This window comes from Engystomops pustulosus, chromosome 5 (assembly GCF_040894005.1).
Source record: "Engystomops pustulosus chromosome 5, aEngPut4.maternal, whole genome shotgun sequence".
Taxonomy (NCBI): domain Eukaryota; kingdom Metazoa; phylum Chordata; class Amphibia; order Anura; family Leptodactylidae; genus Engystomops; species Engystomops pustulosus.
Window position 1 is genome coordinate 61,667,525 of NC_092415.1, and position 19,821 is coordinate 61,687,345.

The 19,821-nt window shown below is 38.9% G+C and overlaps 1 protein-coding gene and 1 long non-coding RNA gene across 4 annotated transcripts in view; one reads left to right on the forward strand and one right to left on the reverse strand.

Moving 5' to 3' along the window:
- Positions 1-1,713: 1,713 nt before the first annotated feature.
- Positions 1,714-19,821, reverse strand: part of TMEM200C (transmembrane protein 200C) — a 50,329-nt gene continuing 32,221 nt past the window's right edge. For 2 of the 3 annotated variants that reach the window (XM_072152191.1, XM_072152193.1), the window contains exon 2: positions 1,714-6,848. In XM_072152191.1, coding sequence (XP_072008292.1) covers positions 5,178-6,812 — 1,635 coding nt within the window. In that variant the 5' untranslated portion in view covers positions 6,813-6,848 and the 3' untranslated portion in view covers positions 1,714-5,177. Of the gene's footprint in view, positions 6,849-8,275; positions 8,399-19,821 lie in introns of all 3 variants that reach the window. The other variant, XM_072152194.1, reaches the window with a different exon arrangement.
- On the forward strand, positions 2,534-8,772 carry LOC140132860 (uncharacterized). Its single transcript, XR_011855732.1, has 3 exons — positions 2,534-2,585; positions 7,382-7,526; positions 8,260-8,772. It is a non-coding gene; the product is annotated as an uncharacterized lncRNA (long non-coding RNA).

Consider the following 19,821-nt stretch of genomic DNA (forward strand, 5'->3'; position numbering starts at 1 on the left):
ATGGAAGGAGAGAATGTAGCAGGTCGGATACAGGATGCAGACCTATGTGTGGCCAGTGTTTCTGTTAGGATTGGTACACAAAAGACAGGGGATAGTGTGCCCTGAGCTTGCCCCAACCTCTGTCCCTTCCTATAGCCCCCCCACGCTAAACCGTGGGGCGACTACTTGAAGACTCGAAATATTCTGGGTAAGTGTGGGAAGGGGAACACAAACAGACTGACAAACATAAAACATAAAAGAATCGTAAACAAGCCGGAGTCACAACTAGAGGGTACGTCAAAAGCAGAATCAGTAAGCAAGAGTCAAAGTCCAAAACTAGCCGAGTTAGCAACAATATAGATACAGATACAGAGCAATACAAACTAGCAGCAACCAGGTGGAGAAAGGGATTTTCAAACACTGGCACTGGTGACTAGTGAAGCTGCAATTTATGCAGCCAGAACTCCACCTCCAGAACCTGATAGGTGCTGGACAGCATCTGGGAATTAACCCCTCATGGTGCAGAAACAACCAAGCACCAAGCAGAGGTTCAAAGTCCCAGCCACTCCTAGACAGCGCGAGATCTTAGCAGCCGCTGCCCAGGACGAGAGGTGGAGTTTGCGCGGATACGCGCCGGGGTTCGGAGAACGCTGCTGGTACCACCAGAAGAACCAGAAGTCCCAGCAATCTCCCTAGCGAACCTGACACACTGCAGCGTCAGACAGGAGAACAATTTGTCCTGCCTGACCATAGACTTCTGATTTATGGTCGGATCCAGGGCAACCGAAATTGTATACACAGGGACTGATAGGGACAGGTTGAAATTATATCTGTGAAATTCTGTATTTTTGTTAATAACAGTGAAATAGAGAATGTTGTATTTTTTTAAAATCCTAAGTATATTTCCGAATCTTGTCTTCGGGGGAATACCCATTCAAGGACACCGACTTACAGACTACCCCTTGTTACCCACAATTTTAAAATCCAACTTCCACTGGGTCGAAAAAAAATTGGTTTGGAGTTACAAAATATACCTGTTCCAACTTACATACAAATTCAACTAAAAAATCTATCTTGTACGTAACAGAGTACTTTCTGTATGAGCTTCTATATAATGATAAGGTTATGCCTTTGAAAGTTTCCACCACCACTTTGGAAATGATGAGTTCTGCAGGTGAAAGATATTAAATGTCTAGAAGAATGCACCTCCGTTTCAATCAGAGATGCATTATATTTTTTAAAAATTTTGTTTGTGTGTTATTTTTTCCTTTTTTAAATATTTCATCCCCTGTTCGTTTCTGAATTATTAATTTTAATAAAGTCTTAAAAAAAACAGAACCTAAAATATTTAGGTTATTTTACTTCAACAGCCTACAAATAAAGTTCCTGCTCAATATCATGCACTAAAATGCATAGTCGTTATATAGAAATAGGCCCATACTCCTCGTAACCAACACTTTACCAAACACATTTAGTTACGTGGAGAGCTGACAGAATACATTGGATACATACAGTAGTTTATAACTCTAGTGAATTTCTTTGAAGATCGCTACTTCTACATTTCCTTGCCTTTCCATACCCCTCCGCAAAAGTGACTTACAGGCTGCCATGTAGAACTGCAGAAAAGGATGAAGAGAGGCCACAACTACCAATACGAATCACTTTTATAGAACCTCTTATAAATACATTGTTTAAAGCATCTCTTATACATTCACTAGAACATACCACATACAATGTTTTTATATATATACTTTATTGCTCTGTTCAAATAGCTTGTCCTTCATGTAGACATGGAATGGAAGCATTTTTAGATGGATCCTAACAAGTCTTAGTGGATCTCATTGACCTAGAAGATGCTGACAAGGTGATAGTATCCATTAAAAACAGTGGAAACCTTAGGACCTTTCTAAACAGAAGACTCGTGTGCACAGAGACTCACACATAACCTAAAATAATGATGTCCTTTTTCAACTGCTTTACCACCCAGATTAATAGTACAATGTAGTCTACCTCTAAAACAGAATCATAGAAATAACTATAGACTTTTTTAATAATAAAATATGGAAATGGTCAGCCTTAATGGGACCCTATAATCAGCTTTTACCCCAGAAAACTAACAGCTAATTTTCTCATATGTATAACTATGTGAGATAAGTCACTTTTAGCTGATGGAGGTGAACAGTCATTTTAGATTGATCTTTGGAAACAATCTGGGACTCTAAATTGAGAAAGCATGTTAAATCTAATAAACAATCTAATCTTTCACATGATTGGTTCTGTGTGCTAAAAAACCAGAGACAACAGCGGTTACACATATACCACCATATATACTCGTGTATAAGCAGAGTTTTTCATCAAAATGTTTTTTGATGAAAAAGGTCCACTTGGCTTATATGCAAATATATATAACCCTTTCTGGGTTCCTCCCAGCATGAGCAGTTGCACATCTATGCACTTTGCCCGTGCACACACTATGACACAGCGATGATGCCGCCTGGCGATGTCATAGTGTGTGCGTGGTTAGAGCACATAGATGTGTATTTGCCCATGCTGCCGGGAACCTGAAGAATAGAACAGGAGATGCAGGGAGTAGAGCACCCTGAATTGTAAATACTAAGTTTATTTTTAAGGAGGGTCTGCTGGACATTTTATTGACAAGGGGGGATTGCTGGGCATTGTATTAATGACCGGTGGCTGATGGATACTGTATTAATAAGGGGAGGTTACTGGAAATTTTATTAAAGAGTAGCGACTGTATTTTCCACCCTAGGCTCATACTTGAGTCAATGGGGGACATGTATCATTATTTCTGCTAGTCAAATTGTCTCATTTTTGCGACTTTTGTTGTTTTTGTGACTTTTCACTGCAACTTTTGCTGTCGTTTTTCAAGTACACCTTGTGCAGTGTGCCTTATGTATCTTTGTTTTCCAGATGTTCTGTGCGACTTTTTTTTAATCTATAACTTTTTTTACTTATTTTTGCACCTTTTTAGGCACAAATCTGCACCTGGTCCAGGGCAGGTGAAAAGAAAATTTTTTTATGGACCCTATTTTAACATGTAAATTGGAATTATTTCACATGCTTTCAATGTTTAAAATTTTGCACAGTGACCTCTTTTTTTGAAAATCCATAAATATTAGCATTTTACTTTTTTTAAAAAAATGTATTGGTTACTTCTAAGGGTGAGGTAACATGTGTCGTTTTAATTGCATTTTAAATGCGTTTTGAAACGCATTACAACAGCTGTGGAGAGGTGATTTGCCTCATTACATTACTGTTAACATTTGTATTTACAAAGCCCAATAAAAACGTTATGTTAACGCATGTGTTAACATCGCATTTACTATACATTTTGTAAATGCAAATGTTAACAGTAATGTAATTTGGCAAATCACTTCTCCTCAGCTGTTGGAAAAACGTAATGTGTGACCACACCCTTAACACCACGTGTGACCGCAGCCTCATATGTCATAATCTCCCGGGGGTGTGACTAGAGTGCTTCAAAATGCAGGACACAGCCTCAAATCCAAAATTAACAGTAGTGTCCACTCCTGCACATAACCCCTCACGTGGCTTGTGTCCATGTGGATTTGAGACATTTGCAACAAAAAGTCTCAAAAAGAAGCCAACATTTGCGCCTGCCAGGATAGGAAAAACTGAACATGTATCACAAGTAAAAAGACATGATCATACATAAGGTGCAAAAAAGAGCTGCCAAATGTCTCAAAAATTCACCAAAGAAAAAAAAACCTTTGATATATGTCCCCCAAAGAGTTTATTTATTGCCTGTATCTTTGGCTCAGTAGCTCACAGAACCACAACCATGATGCTGAAATATGAAGTTCTCATATATAAAGACACAATGATTCTAGGTGCTATAAAGATGTTGGGGGGGAGGGGGGTCTGAAATTATGCCCCTTTCCAGCCTCTAAAAACTGACTCATCTCAGGATAAAATTACTCTCAGCCAATTTGCATATGTTTTTTTAGTTTCACCAGAACCTCTTTTTAACATTAAGTTATAATGCTGGAAAGAACATTTTTATACCCTACTGCCAGATTATTGGTGTAAAAGCTGGTGAAGGTGTCCCTTGTAAAGTTATTGTAAATATACTGCACATAATATGTTGCTGTAGGATAAATATTTGCAAAACATAATGTCTTTCTTATAATAACACTTTTGTACATCTTTTTAGTAAAATTATTTCTTTTATTGGCTTTATTGTTTTTTGTTATTATAAAGAATCTTGATAATAGAAAACATCAAAAGGCTGACATTCTGCCAAATGGGCCAGTGATGCAAATCTACATTGAATAAATATGAAATGTAGCAAAAATACATTATATCATGCAGTTTACTTAATTTCTATGTAAAGAAATTAAAGTCTATGGTAGCTAGCAAAGAGATGTCTAATTTCTTATATATTCTGCATTTCAAGTCTGCTTGTTTGAAGCACAGTTGTTTGCATGCCATTAAAATACTGCAAGAGGTTCAGAAAAAAATAAAAACAAAAAATAAATAAATAACAAAAATACATTATGGTACATGTGATATAGTTAAATGTAAACATTTCGTAAAAGATTATTTTTTTTATTATTATTAATGCTGTCATTTTTAGTCATAACCATAACACCCAATGTAACAATGTATTACAGGAGGTTCAAAATATTTCAAAATAAAAATCTGAATAAATCTAACAGTCCCACAAAGACCATTTCAACATGTCCTTTGTCCATCTTTAAACTGTATTTGAATATTCTGTCAATAAAGCAATGATAAAACTTCTAAAATAGCTTCTCCCAAAAAAATAAAATAATTCAGTAAATCCAGGAGGTAGACAGACTTGCTGCCTAAGCGTTTGAGTAAGCCAAACAAAATTGCCATAACCAAGCAATTACAGTACTGACATGCCATCAGCAGGGAAAAGATCTACCATAGCCGAAAAAATGAAGTGCACAGCTATTATCAAAATAATCTGTCATTTCATAGTAAGAGTTTAAGATGGGCTATTTCAATGTTTAATAATACAGTTTGGTTTCAATCATACATACAGTTACAATCAGATGTTTGTGACGGTTATCAATACGTATGACAACTGTTGCGACACTGCAGATCTTTGGATATTGGCAAGCTCCATGTAAAACAGCATATTCCGGAACAAATCTCAGAGTGGATTTTGCTAAATTTGCATTTGTGCCTTAAATACTTGTGTTATCTAGATCATCTTCTTCAGACTTAGCGTGAGACCTGGAGAGCATCAACAGTTTTTCTTTATTAGTGTACTGCTTCTGAAGATGTACTACATGTTCTGTGCTGGTATCTTCCAAGGGAATGTCTATGTCTATAATCTTGGTATCCTCACAGTCCTCCTGGGTTTTATTAGCTGAGGTGTCTATAGATTCAAAGGAGGTTCCTGCCTCCTCCAGATGAACATAGCCCTTATTGCTTGATTGGTCAGACCCTGAGCTCTGCGAATCTCTTCTGATTAATGGTGCTGTCGTAAGAGAATCCACAAGAACTGCAGGTTTTGTTTTGCCAAATGGAGAGGATTTCACCAAAAGGCTACAGTCTAAATCTGTGCTACTTAAAGACTGGCTACCTAAGTCTGACAGTGGACCAGGTGAGAAAGGTCTCCTGAAGTCTGGCAGACAACTTGTGCTCTGGCGCCTCAAGGGTAGTTTTCTATGGGTTTTGGGAATTTCCCAATTTAAGTCTACATGGCTAAAGTTTTTCAAACTTAATTCAATCTCACCCTTCTGTACTTCTTTGGCACTGTTACTTTCCCCACACTCTTCTTTCTTCTCCAAGAGACAGCTATCTAAATTCACAATGGGCAATGTAAATGCATTGAGTGAGTGGCCAACAATAGAACTTGTGCTGCTTCTACCCCACCTTAAATCAGGTGATCCTGAAAGTGAATCATTGTCATGCCCCCTCCCAGAAATTCTGTCAAATGGCAAGGCAGAGTTTGACCTCTCCCTGTAAATACTGTATACTGCCTCATTAATTGTAGGGTCCTCTGCTGCATGACGATGTTCCTTTGGAGAAGACGTCCTTGCTTCCCGAGGATTTGGCGGGGTAAAGGTAATTGTACCTCCAAGAGCAGAGTGCCAAGAGCTCTTGGCTAACATTGCAGCCCCAAAAGCATCTCCAGCCTTCCCATCCATGCCCCGTGATTGCACATAATTTACAAAGCCATTCAATGGAGCTCCATCCTTACATTTCATGCCGTGAACATCGATCACTGTAGAGTAAAGATCCCTCAGGTTGATAATCTTAGTTTTCTTATCTCTGTTTTCATGAAGAACTGCATTTGCACAAATAAATAGAAAAATTCCAATGCCCATTATTAGAGGACCAAAGACTTTAAGATTATCCGAGTGTAAGTATCCAGAAAACAGACCTGCAAGAAAACCAGAAGACCCAGAAGATTTTTTTTGCTGACGGCTTCTTAAGTTTGTGTCATTTACTTTGAAGGTATTAGCTCCTTGACTGTTGTGATGGCTCCATGAAAGGTTTCTATTAGCACTGCTTGTATTTGTATCCCCTGATGAAAATTTGGCTTTATTTGTCCCTAGATTTCCATGATAAACTGAATGACTTTTCGGCCAGTATCCCATAACAGCCATTGCAATTCCAACAAGAAGTACTAAAATTCCACATAGCGCAATTAACCCAGAAACAGAACAAAGTTTAAGTTTGCCTTTCACAACCACCACATCATTCTTGCGCTTCTTTTTTGCTTTGCGTTTGCGCTTTGGAGGTTGGCTTTTAGTTCTTAGAGGATCCTGTTTCCGTGCAGAGATCCTCAACAGACCTCCAGTGGCGATCATGCCGACCTCAGATTTCCTGTTAATTCACTCCAGCACCTATGGATCGAAAAGAAATAGTCAATAATATAAGTTTAAAACATAAAAAATGTAACACTGCAACAGTTTGAAAGGCTAACAATGGTTAACAAAACATAGGTCCATCCAATTGAGAAGTGATCCTACAAGGTTCATCCGGGGTTAGGCAACAAACCCCATGTTGCAAAAATCATTTACTTTTTTTTATCACATATTGTAAATATATTCTATGAAAATCATTTGTTTTACATATACTGTACATTTGAGTGCCACTCCTTTAATTTTAGTGAAAAAGTTCAAAATATGTCTCAAAGGAACACTACCATCAAAATAAAGCATTATCATTGATCCAGGCATGAGACTTCCAAATTTGTTATCCATGGTCTCCTTCCTTCTAAAATCAACTTTTAGAATTATGCTTATTATCATCAGCTGGAGAACCCCTCTCTGTGCATAAAATTGTTTACTTCATGTAGATAAAGTGGATTACTGATTCTAATGAGCCTTGCACCTGTGTGATATCACATAACCATAATCCATTTTTTTATCCACAGGAAGTAAACTATGAAGCTTCCTGTTAAATGGCAGCAAGAAGAGATCTAGAAAACTGAGGATCTGATACAGAAAGTATATTGAAAACTTTTCATTACTAAAACAATATCAATTATTTGCTGAAAGTGGACAATTCTTTTAAGCAAGGTAAGCTTCTTTCCTTTGCTATTCGTTCTCCTGCAGTGAGCAGTGTACCTGCAGCTCCATACACAGCTTAGACATAAGGAACTCTTTACATACTTAAAGAATATATTCCTTTAAAGGGGTTTTCCCACGAAGACAAGTTAGGCCCTATCCACGCAATAGGGTCTAACTTGCTGATCAGTGGGGTTCTCAGTGCTGAGACCCCCGCAGATTGCGAAAACGAAGGGTCTGACAGACCACTTGTCGCTCTATGAGAGTAATGGAGCAGACGGCCGCACATGACCGCTCTGCTCCATTAATCTTTATAGAGTTGATGAAAATTGCCAAGCGTCGTGCTCACCGATCTCGATCAGCTCCATAGAGATTAATGGAGTTGAACGGTCATTTGCGTCCATCTGCTCCATTACTCTCATGGAGCGACGAGGGGTCAGCACTGAGACCCCCACTGATCAGCAAGTTAGGCCCTGTCCCGTGGAGAGGACCTAACTTGTCTTCGTGGGAAAACCCTTTTAATATTTCCCTTGACGTATATTACAAAGTTTAATGCTATCACCTGTTATTAATTTATGCAATTTTGCAATTTTGCTAAGTTTATTTACACTTTAATCAGAAATTTTGATATACACACAGAGTAAAGTGCCTCTTTCTCCGCATACTTTGGCTGCCCACATGCTTCCTCTAGTCCTGATAAAATATGTTCCATTCTAAAATCTCTTTTTTTATTATGTCTCGTTAGTAAGATTGCAACTTACTGATGGGCAGCCAGAAGCTCTGTGCAGGCGTAGGGGAAGGAGTGAGTGGCAGCAGCTAGGTTTCCACCAATAAGCCTTGAGAAGACTGCATATTATGGATAGTAGCTGAAGGGGGGAGGACAACTAGAAAAAAGAAGATTATGACGTCCAGGAACAATGTTACTCCTCATGAAAACATACTGCAAAGTTTGTTGAAAGTTGACAATCATACATGTGTTTTCTCTCATTGATGCTATTTTTAAGGCTGAAAACAGAAATATAGTGTTCTCTACCCATTACCCACTAGTTTTAGTTTCACAAACCCTCAATAAAGTGAAACAAAGGGAAGGGCTTTGATTTCCATGAATATATAATATTAGAAACATTTGAATGAAACCTTGAAATGTTGAAATGTACAATATTAAGAACCTTCAGGGGGATTTGGAACACTAAATCACCCACAGGTCCTTATGGACATGTGGTGTAGTGTCCCAAATTGCCCTTTTGCAAGTCCCTCCATGGGCACTATAAAAAAAAACGCTTTGATGGGTGAAATGAGATGCACTGGACCCATCTCTGGTGCTCCCCACACCTCCGCACTACTTTAATAAAGCCAGAGCTGTATACCTTGCTTTATTGTGTAAGTGTTGTAACTACGGCGCATGCGCAGTGAAGCTGTGTTGTCCTATGCTGGCTTCACTAAGCAACTTTGCAGGCTGGAGAGGACCGCAACGAGGTAACTATAAACATTTTTCATTTTAATTACAGGAATATGGGCTTGCTAAACGGCAATTTGGGACACTAAACCTCCAGTCCATAAGGACCTATGGGTGGTTCAGTGTCCCAAATTGCCCTGACAATATTAAATATTGAAACAGTGGGGCAGATTTATAAAAAGTGTCTTATGGTGCTATATAAGACTGTCTAGTCCTACTCTGCACCTCCTATTAGTTGGCTTACATTACGCCAGAAAATTAGGACATAACTCTGTCTGGTTAGCAGTATTTCTGGCGCACAGAAATTTTTGGTGAGAGACCCCGCCCTTTTGTCAAGCTAGTCGTAGGAGAGCCAGAAAACCCATTATAAATGTGGTACAGTAAGTTTTTTAGTGCAGACAGAATTCTGCTATGAGCAGATTAATAAATCTCCCCGATTGATTTTGTGATACACATATTTGGAAGAGCAAGGAAGGATATGTCTGTATGGAAACACTATGACAACTATTGATACGTGAAAGTGTATCCGCTTTAGGAGTGGAAATTTGTAGAGGCTTCAAAAAATACTGCTCTTAAAATTTGAATTCGTCACACATGGCACCCAAGGCAATGGCAATCAACCAACTGGAATTTGGTGCACAACCCGGATAACCAGTGGGTCATATCAACTGATATGACCCACTGGTTATCCGGGTTGTGCACGGGGTAGCTGTATATCGATCCCCACAGCCTGCCTAATCGCTTGACCTAAGTTTACCTCGCACTTCAGGAAGGGTATCTTTGGCAATCTCATATATCCCCTGATGAGCCCAGGTAGAGTGAAGCAGGCCCTGTCAGGATTTGGTTGCTTCACCCTTTGATCACATTGCATTACTATTGGATTGGTTTCACCATCCCTGCTTTTTATTTTTGCTCTTACACTATTGGGACCATACCTGTATACTAGGTCAATACCAGGGCCAGTTACATAGGGTAAGGTTCCGGTCGGGGCTGTGGCCGTTTAGGACTGCTGCTCCAAGGTTAGGATCATAGGGACTGATAGAAGTACTAACTAGGGTGTACTAGGGATAGTGACTATGTCATCTTGACCCTTATTTTTGACACCAACTCTCTATCATCCCCTCTTCTGTTCCGTGCACCCTGTGTGGATGAATATGTGTAGCATATGACTGTACTGTCATATAGACATTCTTTTTTCTATCTGCAACCATTATCCTCAGACATACATATGAAGGAACGTGGACGGATTTCTTTTTGATGTTTAATACTAGCCCATAAGGTGAGCCCTCCATTAGCTCTGCTATAGCATTACTGTTGCTACATTTTTTGATAGGAGGCCAAGGGTCTCTTACACGTCTATGTTTTTTCTGTTTAGATGGGCACTACATGCAGAATATTTGCCTTGAATTATGCTTTGTTTTATCTTGTATATTACAGTAAAAGTTACGTTTTAAATCACTCACTTTGTATTTTAAGGCATTTTTAATATATATTTAGAATTTTGAGTTATTTTTCTTGAACTTTCTTTCTTTTTAGACCAGTCACCGAATCCAACCCCATGAATAATAAATAATGTTATCTTTTAGAAATGATGAACATGTAAGACAAGACCTGAGTTTTTGCTTATTTTTAAAATTTGCTTTAGTATTGTAGACATAAACCATGATTTCTGTGACATTTCCATAAATAAAGCACAGACATCACAGAATTGACAGTTTCTATATAGTGCCAGAACCTGTCCCTGTCACTGCTGAACAATCTGTCACATTATCACTGCACTGCCACTAGTTTTATGCCAACCAAGTATAAAGCAGTCATCCTACTGCTACTAACATGATAAGGCTAGAAACGTCATCTATTATCTTGTCATTAATAACCACACAGACAGCTATTCAAGGGCATATTGAATGGGTGCTAAGTATCAGAGAGGCCTCCAATGTGCCCTAGAGGCCTAAGGCAGCAACCTGGACTATTGCACTAGGCTCAAGAAATGATATGATATTACTATTTCACAGCAGATATAGCTGTGAGCTGCTGCCTTACATCATAACACACACTTGAGCTGCTGCAGAACCTCATAAGGCACATCTTGGCTTGTGCAGAAGCTCATCAGACACACCTGAGCTCCTGCAGAACCTCATAAGACACACATGAGCTGCTGTAGAACCTCATTGGACATGTCTGAACTGGCGCAGTACATTACAATATACACCTCAGCTGCTGATGAACCTCATCAGTACACACATCAACAAATACCTTGGTTATCTGCACCTAACCCCATACTACCATTTGCTATGGCTTATACATTGTTAATGTGCCTCCGACTACTTGTGATGGTCCACCTACAGAAAAATTGAACCTGCCTACATCAGAGGGCCACTTTAAATTCCCATTCTACCGCTGTTGATATCGGAGGGTACTTCCAGATATGTCTGGTTAGTCTACATTTCATTGTTGCACTTTTAGTACTTATCCTTCCTCTGGTAACCATAGAAACTAGCATCGACCTGTATATAAGTTCAAAAGCATCCAAACTGCATTACTGCATTATTGCTGGAGCACTGTCTGCCTATACCCTATCTGTTGTCTTTGTTGTCATCTGCCGTTAGCAGCCAACTCAGAAAAAACATGTAACAATACTTTCCAAGGCATCAAATTTTGTATTTTATTCAGTAGAATGTAGCCATTCCTACTGACAATTAAAGGGGTATTCTCATCCAGACATTTAAATGTAATTTAATTCATTTGCCATATGTAAACATTTCTTCAATTGGATGTTATTAAAAAAAAATTCCTGTGTGAAGATAATTTCTCATAAATGTAGTCATGTTGTTCTTTAGAAACGAGATAGCTTCCTCGGACACGACCAACTCACATCTTGGCAGTGGTGGCCAGACATGCGCTATTGAGTCCTGCCGGACCACTAGGATTCTTTACTACAGGACGGCTGCGGGACATGTAGTAACTCCCGGACATTTCATATACGAAAACCTTTTGTTTCTATGTGCAATCCTTTCATCAGAGGTGGCCGTATCCGAGGAGTCAGTCTTGTTTCTAAGGGACCACATGACTACATTTATGAGAAATTTTCTTCATACAGGAACATTTTTTTAATGACATTTAATTGAAGAAATGTTTATATATGGCAGATTAATTAATCTGGATGTGAATGAAGATAAGAAGACCCCTTTAACAATATAAATAGTAAAGTTACATAGCACAAAATTAATACTGGAGCTGAGGTCTCTCTATACCAGTGTATAGCATTAGGTCCTGGTAGGGTCTTGTGCAGCGTTTATCTAAGCGCCACGGAGGGCCAGCAAGGGAATATACGCAACCTGTGATGTTTCACATATGAAAAGTCGCTGGCTGCAGGGAGTGCACAGGCATGGAGACCTGATAAATATCCCCCATAATCTCTTCTCTAGGTGTGGAGGATGCCCCCTGTCTATGGTGATTTTACAACCACCCTTACTATAGGTGTAGAAGATGCCTCCTGTCTATGGTGATGGTAGAACCATATCTACTCTAGGTGTAGATGATGCCCCCATGTCTTGGCACAAAAAAATCTTGTGAAAAGATCTCTGTGCTGCCCCTTCAAATATTTGTAAATTTTTATGAGGTCTCTCTTCGTCATTATTTTTCTGAGCTGAAGAATCCAAAGTTTAATAATCTTGGGGTTATTCATATGAAAAAAGTTGTTACTCAACTGGTGTCATCTTTTTTTGCAAACAGGCCAAAAACCCTTATTGGTAAATCTTAATGAGAAAACTTGAAAGCAGTTATACAACACTAGTTTGTTAAACACTTGAGGCCATTGATCTATTTTATTGTTTGTAAAGCTGTAATCGGGAAGTAAGGGCTCTCCTTACAGAGACTTTGCCTATTAAGACCACCTTGGAGAAGCTCCACTGGGGGATTCAGAGAAATATACAAATATGTTTTCCAGGATGGGTAATGCTAAACCTCCCTGTGGCAGTAAAAGGATAACATCATCACAGGTCCTTTAACCTCCTAACATTAGCAAACATCACACCATGCATATATATGATGACGTAAAATCACAGCATGCATCCATAGACTTCTACTCCACCCTATCCTCCATGGAAATCTTCTTCTCCACAACTAATGCTGTTACCATGTGCTTTTATTTATTTCATGGTGTTACCCTGTGCTGTTATTTAGGCTATGCTGTTACCCTATGCTGTATTGCCGTGCTAGTACTGTGCCAAATGTTTAACATATATGAGCTCTGTACTGTGAAGCCATAGTGATTGTATGTGCTGCCATACCATAGATATATGATACTCTGGTATCTGCTAAGTGTTGCCCTGGAATATAACATCTTATAAAATATCAGATTTGTACATCTGAGAAAAAAAACAGTCCAATAGAGACATATTTTCCAAACCTTACGCAGATGGGGGCTGTTTTAGAAAAATATGTACTAATTGTGCCATCTTAAAGCATTATAAATTAGATTAAGCACTTCTGGGGACTACGTATAAAGCTAATAAGGTAAAAAGGTATAAAGGTACAGAATGTGTTGAAATAAATCTGTAATAAAAACGGTGTTATGCCAAGCAGATTCTGTGAATCACTGACTCTCCTCTATAATAACTATTGCAAAATAATAAATAAATAAAAATTTGCGTCCTTATATTTGTGTCTGAGTTATCATAATCCGATTTTATTTGGGTGCTTGTGTTCGATACAAATGAAATGCTGTACCAATACTCTGTGTCTGAGGTCTTCTTTCAGTTACCATGACAACCAGCATTGGCCTGTATGCACTGTCAGACGCGTCCAAGATACATTGTAACCCTGATCTCGCTCTACATCTGCTTTCAGCACTCTCTTATAGTGGTTAGCAGCAGCTTGGGCTTTTAGTAGTTTAGTAGAGCTCAAAACATATAGACTATATAGCGGATTAACTGGTCCTGGAATTATGAGTTTCTTATCTTTAGTTTAGTATACACTTTGTCTTTAACCCCTTAATGACATAAGGCTGCATGGAAAGTGTTAACGGTGTCTGCTATATTACACTTAGGCTGCATTCACACAACCGTATGCCCGCCAAGCCGTAGCCCGAAGAAGTGGAGGGGTGCCGTAACATGCGCCATAACATGGGCACGTAACAGGGGCTCCGTATCGCTCCATACGGAAACTGCCGTCTATGGGGGACGTATATACGCCCTCAAGCTTGTGAACGTATGTACGTCCCCCCAGACGGTCATGTGAATTCAGCCTTAATATGCACTGTAGTCACTGTCCCCCTTTTAGACCAACGTAAGAGTAAATCTAAGTAGTAATCTTCTTATATTTGTTTTCCATTATGCTAATGAGTCTGTAGGGTTCCTAGCTTCACACGCTGTAAAATTGTCTCCCCTTCCCCTCTGATCTCTTAGTGCTCCTCCTCCCTCTGTCTGATGTAATCTCACTGCAGCAGAGGATAATTAAGCACACAGTGGAAGAAGGAAGAGCTCCTTGTACACTGTAACAGCCTGTGAATCTGCAGCACAGAGGGGCTCTGGAGATGCCCCTCAGAGTCCTTCTGACTCATTAATATAATTTTCAGAGTTGATCTTAGAAGGAAGAAGGTCATAGATAACAAATATAAGAAGATTACCACAGTCAACGTACCTGGATCTAGAAGTAAGTGTTCCTGGTTTATCAGCACCTGTCACTGTGCACGGCTGTCTATGCATATTTATAGGATGACTACTCTAATATATTGGCTTGACCAAGCAATCAGATGACAGCTTGTTCATGCCCCAGAATGGGACAGTAAAAAATGTAAAAATAAAGTTAAAAAATAATTACAAATAAGAAAAAAGTGATTAAAGTCCCCTAAATGCACCATAAATACTCATATAATGCTCATATAAAAAAGTAAAATCACCAAACAAAGCACACACATAACATATTACAATGTCCGCACAATAAAATAAAATCATTACTAAACACGTACAGTGAACACCGTAAAATAAATATTTAAAAACATTGCAAAAATTAATTTTTGAGCATCCAACTAAACAAAAAAGCAAGAAAAAGATACAATACAGCTCAATCAACCAAAAATGTAAATGTTACGCCTCTTGGAAGATGCAAAACCAAATGTGTTTTTATTCAGCAAAATTATTCAAACACAAAAAAGCTATTTAAATGGCTTAAAAAAACATAACATAAATAACATATCTAAGCAACATGATGTATAAAACAGAAAATAAAAGTATCAAAATAGCGTTTTTTCATTCCAGCCAAAAAAGTTAAAAATCAGTGGGGTATAACCACTCCAAAAATAGTGTTACTATACTCCATGAGGGGGTCTCGTTTTCAAATGAGGTAAATTTTTATGGGTTGCTCTTGTTCTGCTATATTATAGGCTCAGAAAATGCTACATAGCACCTGTTTGTTTTATCAAAATTTGCCCTCCAAAAGCGTGATGGAACTTCTGTGGTTTGTTATGGGCCCATAGAGTGGTTTACATCCGGGGTATTGCCATACTGAAGGGAAACTGTACAACAAAATCTGACAAGTGTTTTCTCATTTTATTCTGCATGACCTATCAATTTTAGGGCTGAATAAACATTTTAATGTTAAAATTTTAATATTCTATATAGAGTCTCAACTTTGTTTTATTTCATGTTCACTGCTTGAAGGGTTAACAAGCCTAACAAGGGCTGTTTTGAATAGTTTGAGGGGTACATTTTAAAATATGGTACTTTGTGGGGAGTTTCTAAGAAATAGAACTTTTAAAACCCCATATGAATATGTATTTGATGGTTTTATACAATCGTCAGGATGATCTGCACTCTGTATACCATCCAGTTTCTTCAATGCAATCAATAGTGCTGACTTTCACTGCAGTAGGAGTCTAGTGTGTACAATGTTTTTAGGAATCTGATGTGGTAAAAATGTGCCTTGATCCCAAAAGCATTCTATGTTTCTACAGTTCTGGTGTGGTACATCAAAATTCATTTCAAGTAAAGTCCATTAACAATCCATCAGACACATTACCTCGCTGTAAAGGCGTTGGCCACTCTTTTACAAATGTTGCCCATGTGCTTTTACTGCCTTAATAATAATTCCTGAATGTTCATAAAGTGTTTCTGCATTCCTGCTACTTTGATGCTTTTTGCAAACTCTGCGTGATTCTTTATTTACATGTGTGAGTCCTAATGAATAGGAGGGGCAGAAGCAGGAGAGATATAAAATACCATCCCTAGGAAGTACAATTTCTTACACAGAAAACAAGCCCTCATATAGCTCTGTACATTGAAAAATAAAAAGGTTATTGATTTTTGAAAGTTGGAAGCGATAAACAGAAAGCAAAAATGAAAATGCCCATTAGTGGCAAGGGGGTAAAATGTCCCCTATAACACATGATGAAAAGTTTACAAATTCTCTGGGATAAGGTTCAGTGGTACCTGGGGCCACACTAACATGTGGGATTTTGGTTGTGTTATGGAATGCAAACCAAAGGCTCCACTTGTGATCATATGTTTTGGTAACAAGTTAACTAAATGTGAAGGAAATGCAATCTTACCTAGGGGACACTGCCAACATGTCAAAGCACCTTAAAACTATTCTATCAAAATCTGACCTACAAAAGCTCAATGGCACTCCTTCCCTTCTGCGCCTGCCATGTGCCCAGACAGCCAGGTACATCCACATGAGGGGTGTCCTCTTACTCGGAAGATTCATAGATGCATTTTCTACTTTTATTCAGTTGATGTGCGTAAATTTTAGGGATAAATGAACATAGTAATGATAAAAATTAGTGAATTCTAAATCAGACCTTCATTTGGTTTGAAGTTTTGTAAGATACTAAAAGGGTTTAGGGTTGAGAGAATGCTATACGATTTATGATCTTTCTAGTTCCGTAACAAAACAAAAGGACACTTCTAAATTGATACAAAGCTGAGATATGGTAAATGTTAAATAGTAACTACTTTGGGTAGTAAGACAATGGGGCAGATTTATCAAGCAGTCTGAAAGTCAGAATATTTCCAGTTGCCCATGGCAACCAATCACAGCTCCCCTTTAAAATATTCATGAGCACTGGTGAAATGAAAGCTGAGCTGTGATTGGTTGCCATGGGCAACTGGAAATATTTTGACTTTCAGACTGCTTGATAAATCTGCCCCAATCAGTTTGAAAAACAGAGTATTTAGAATTTTGAAAAAAAGCTAATTTTCCCATTTTTTTCATAAATAAATGCAAAATAAATAAATAAATAAAACCAAATTTTCCCACTAACTTGTACAAAATGTCACTGTACAAAATGTCACAGAAAACTACCGTAACTCAAAACTTTAAAAGGCTTTAACTTACCCAAGTGTTTTTAACTGGATAAGTGACACATGCTGGTTTCAAAAAATACGCCTTGGACATCAAGGTGCAAATGAGCTTGGTCACTAAGGGGTTAAACCGTAGTGACCAAAAAACCTCTACTCAGAATGTAAATAAGAAAATGTTCCATTCAATTTTAAGAAAACCCCAAAACATCATACAGTGTTGTTCTGAAATAGTCTGTAAGTCCCTGTAGGGATTTGTCAAATACTTGCTGTAAAACATTATGGCTCTAATAAAAACTGGCATCAGCCAAAAGTAGTAACATGATTTCACCTCTAGTTTGTTTCTTTAGCTGTGATCCCTGTTCTTGTATCTGCAGAGAGCACATACTGTATATACATTAAAAATACTTCAGGAATAAATCCTGAAGTGTTTCCCTAAGGGTACATTCACACACATGGTTGCCTGCCCAGCCGCATATAGTGGCAAGATGGAGAGGAGGAGAGGCCGGTGCCGGGCTGCCACTGCCGCCTATGGGGACATACTGTATATGCGGCCACAGACGTGTGTGTGAATGTACCCTAACTGTAATGTATAGTTTTATGGACACCTCTCATCAGGTCTCTGTCACTATTTCTGTCATCACTACCTGCTGGTGCAGTTCACAAGGATTCCATCCCAGCCTTTCTGCTACACACAGACACAGACATCAGCTACACAAGTACCTGACATGTTCTGCAATACACATGTGTGAGACACAGACATCAGCTACACAAGTACCTGACATGTTCTGCAATACACATGTGTGAGACACAGAAATCAGCTACACAAATACCTGACATGTTCTACCATACACATATGAGAGACACAGAAATCAGCTATACAAGTACCTGACATGTTCTGCTATACACATGTGTGAGACACAGACATCAGCTACACAAGTACCTGACATGTTCTGCTATACACATGTGTGAGACACAGTCATGAGCTACACAACTACCTGACATGTTCTGCTATACACATGTGTGAGACACAGACATCAGGTACACAAGTACTTGACATGCTCTGCTATACACATGTGTGAGACACGGACATCAGCTACACAAGTACCAGACATGTTCTGCTATACACATGTGTGAGACACAGAAAACATCTACACAAATACCTGATATGTTCTGCTATACACATGTGTGAGACACAGACATCAGCTACACAACTACCTGACATGTTCTGCTATACACATGTGTGAGACACAGGCATCAGCTACACGACTACCTGACATGTTCTGCTATACACATGTGTGAGACACAGGCATCAGCTACACGACTACCTGACATGTTCTGCTATACACATGTGTGAGACACAGACATCAGCTACACAAGTACCTGACATGTTCTGCTATACATATGTGTGAGACACAGTCATCAGCTACACAACTACCTGACATGTTCTGCTATACACATGTGTGAGACACAGTCATCAGCTACACAAGTACCTGACATGTTCTGCTATACACATGTGTGAGACACAGTCATCAGCTACACAACTACCTGACATGTTCTGCTATACACATGTGTGAGACACAGACATCAGCTACACAAGTACCTGACATGTTCTGCTATACATATGTGTGAGACACAGTCATCAGCTACACAACTACCTGACATGTTCTGCTATACACATGTGTGAGACACAGTCATCAGCTACACAACTACCTGACATGTTCTGCTATACACATGTGTGAGACACAGACATCAGCTACACAAGTACCTGACATGTTCTGCTATACATATGTGTGAGACACAGTCATCAGCTACACAACTACCTGACATGTTCTGCTATACACATGTGTGAGACACAGACATCAGCTACACAAGTACCTGACATGTTCTGCTATACACATGTGTGAGACACAGTCATCAGCTACACAACTACCTGACATGTTCTGCTATACACATGTGTGAGACACAGTCATCAGCTACACAACTACCTGACATGTTCTGCTATACACATGTGTGAGACACAGACATCAGGTACACAAGTACTTGACATGCTCTGCTATACACATGTGTGAGACACTGACATCAGCTACACAAGTACCAGACATGTTCTGCTATACACATGTGTGAGACACAGAAAACATCTACACAAATACCTGATATGTTCTGCTATACACATGTGTGAGACACAGACATCAGCTACACAACTACCTGACATGTTCTGCTATACACATGTGTGAGACACAGGCATCAGCTACACGACTACCTGACATGTTCTGCTATACACATGTGTGAGACACAGGCATCAGCTACACGACTACCTGACATGTTCTGCTATACACATGTGTGAGACACAGACATCAGCTACACAAGTACCTGACATGTTCTGCTATACATATGTGTGAGACACAGTCATCAGCTACACAACTACCTGACATGTTCTGCTATACACATGTGTGAGACACAGTCATCAGCTACACAAGTACCTGACATGTTCTGCTATACACATGTGTGAGACACAGTCATCAGCTACACAACTACCTGACATGTTCTG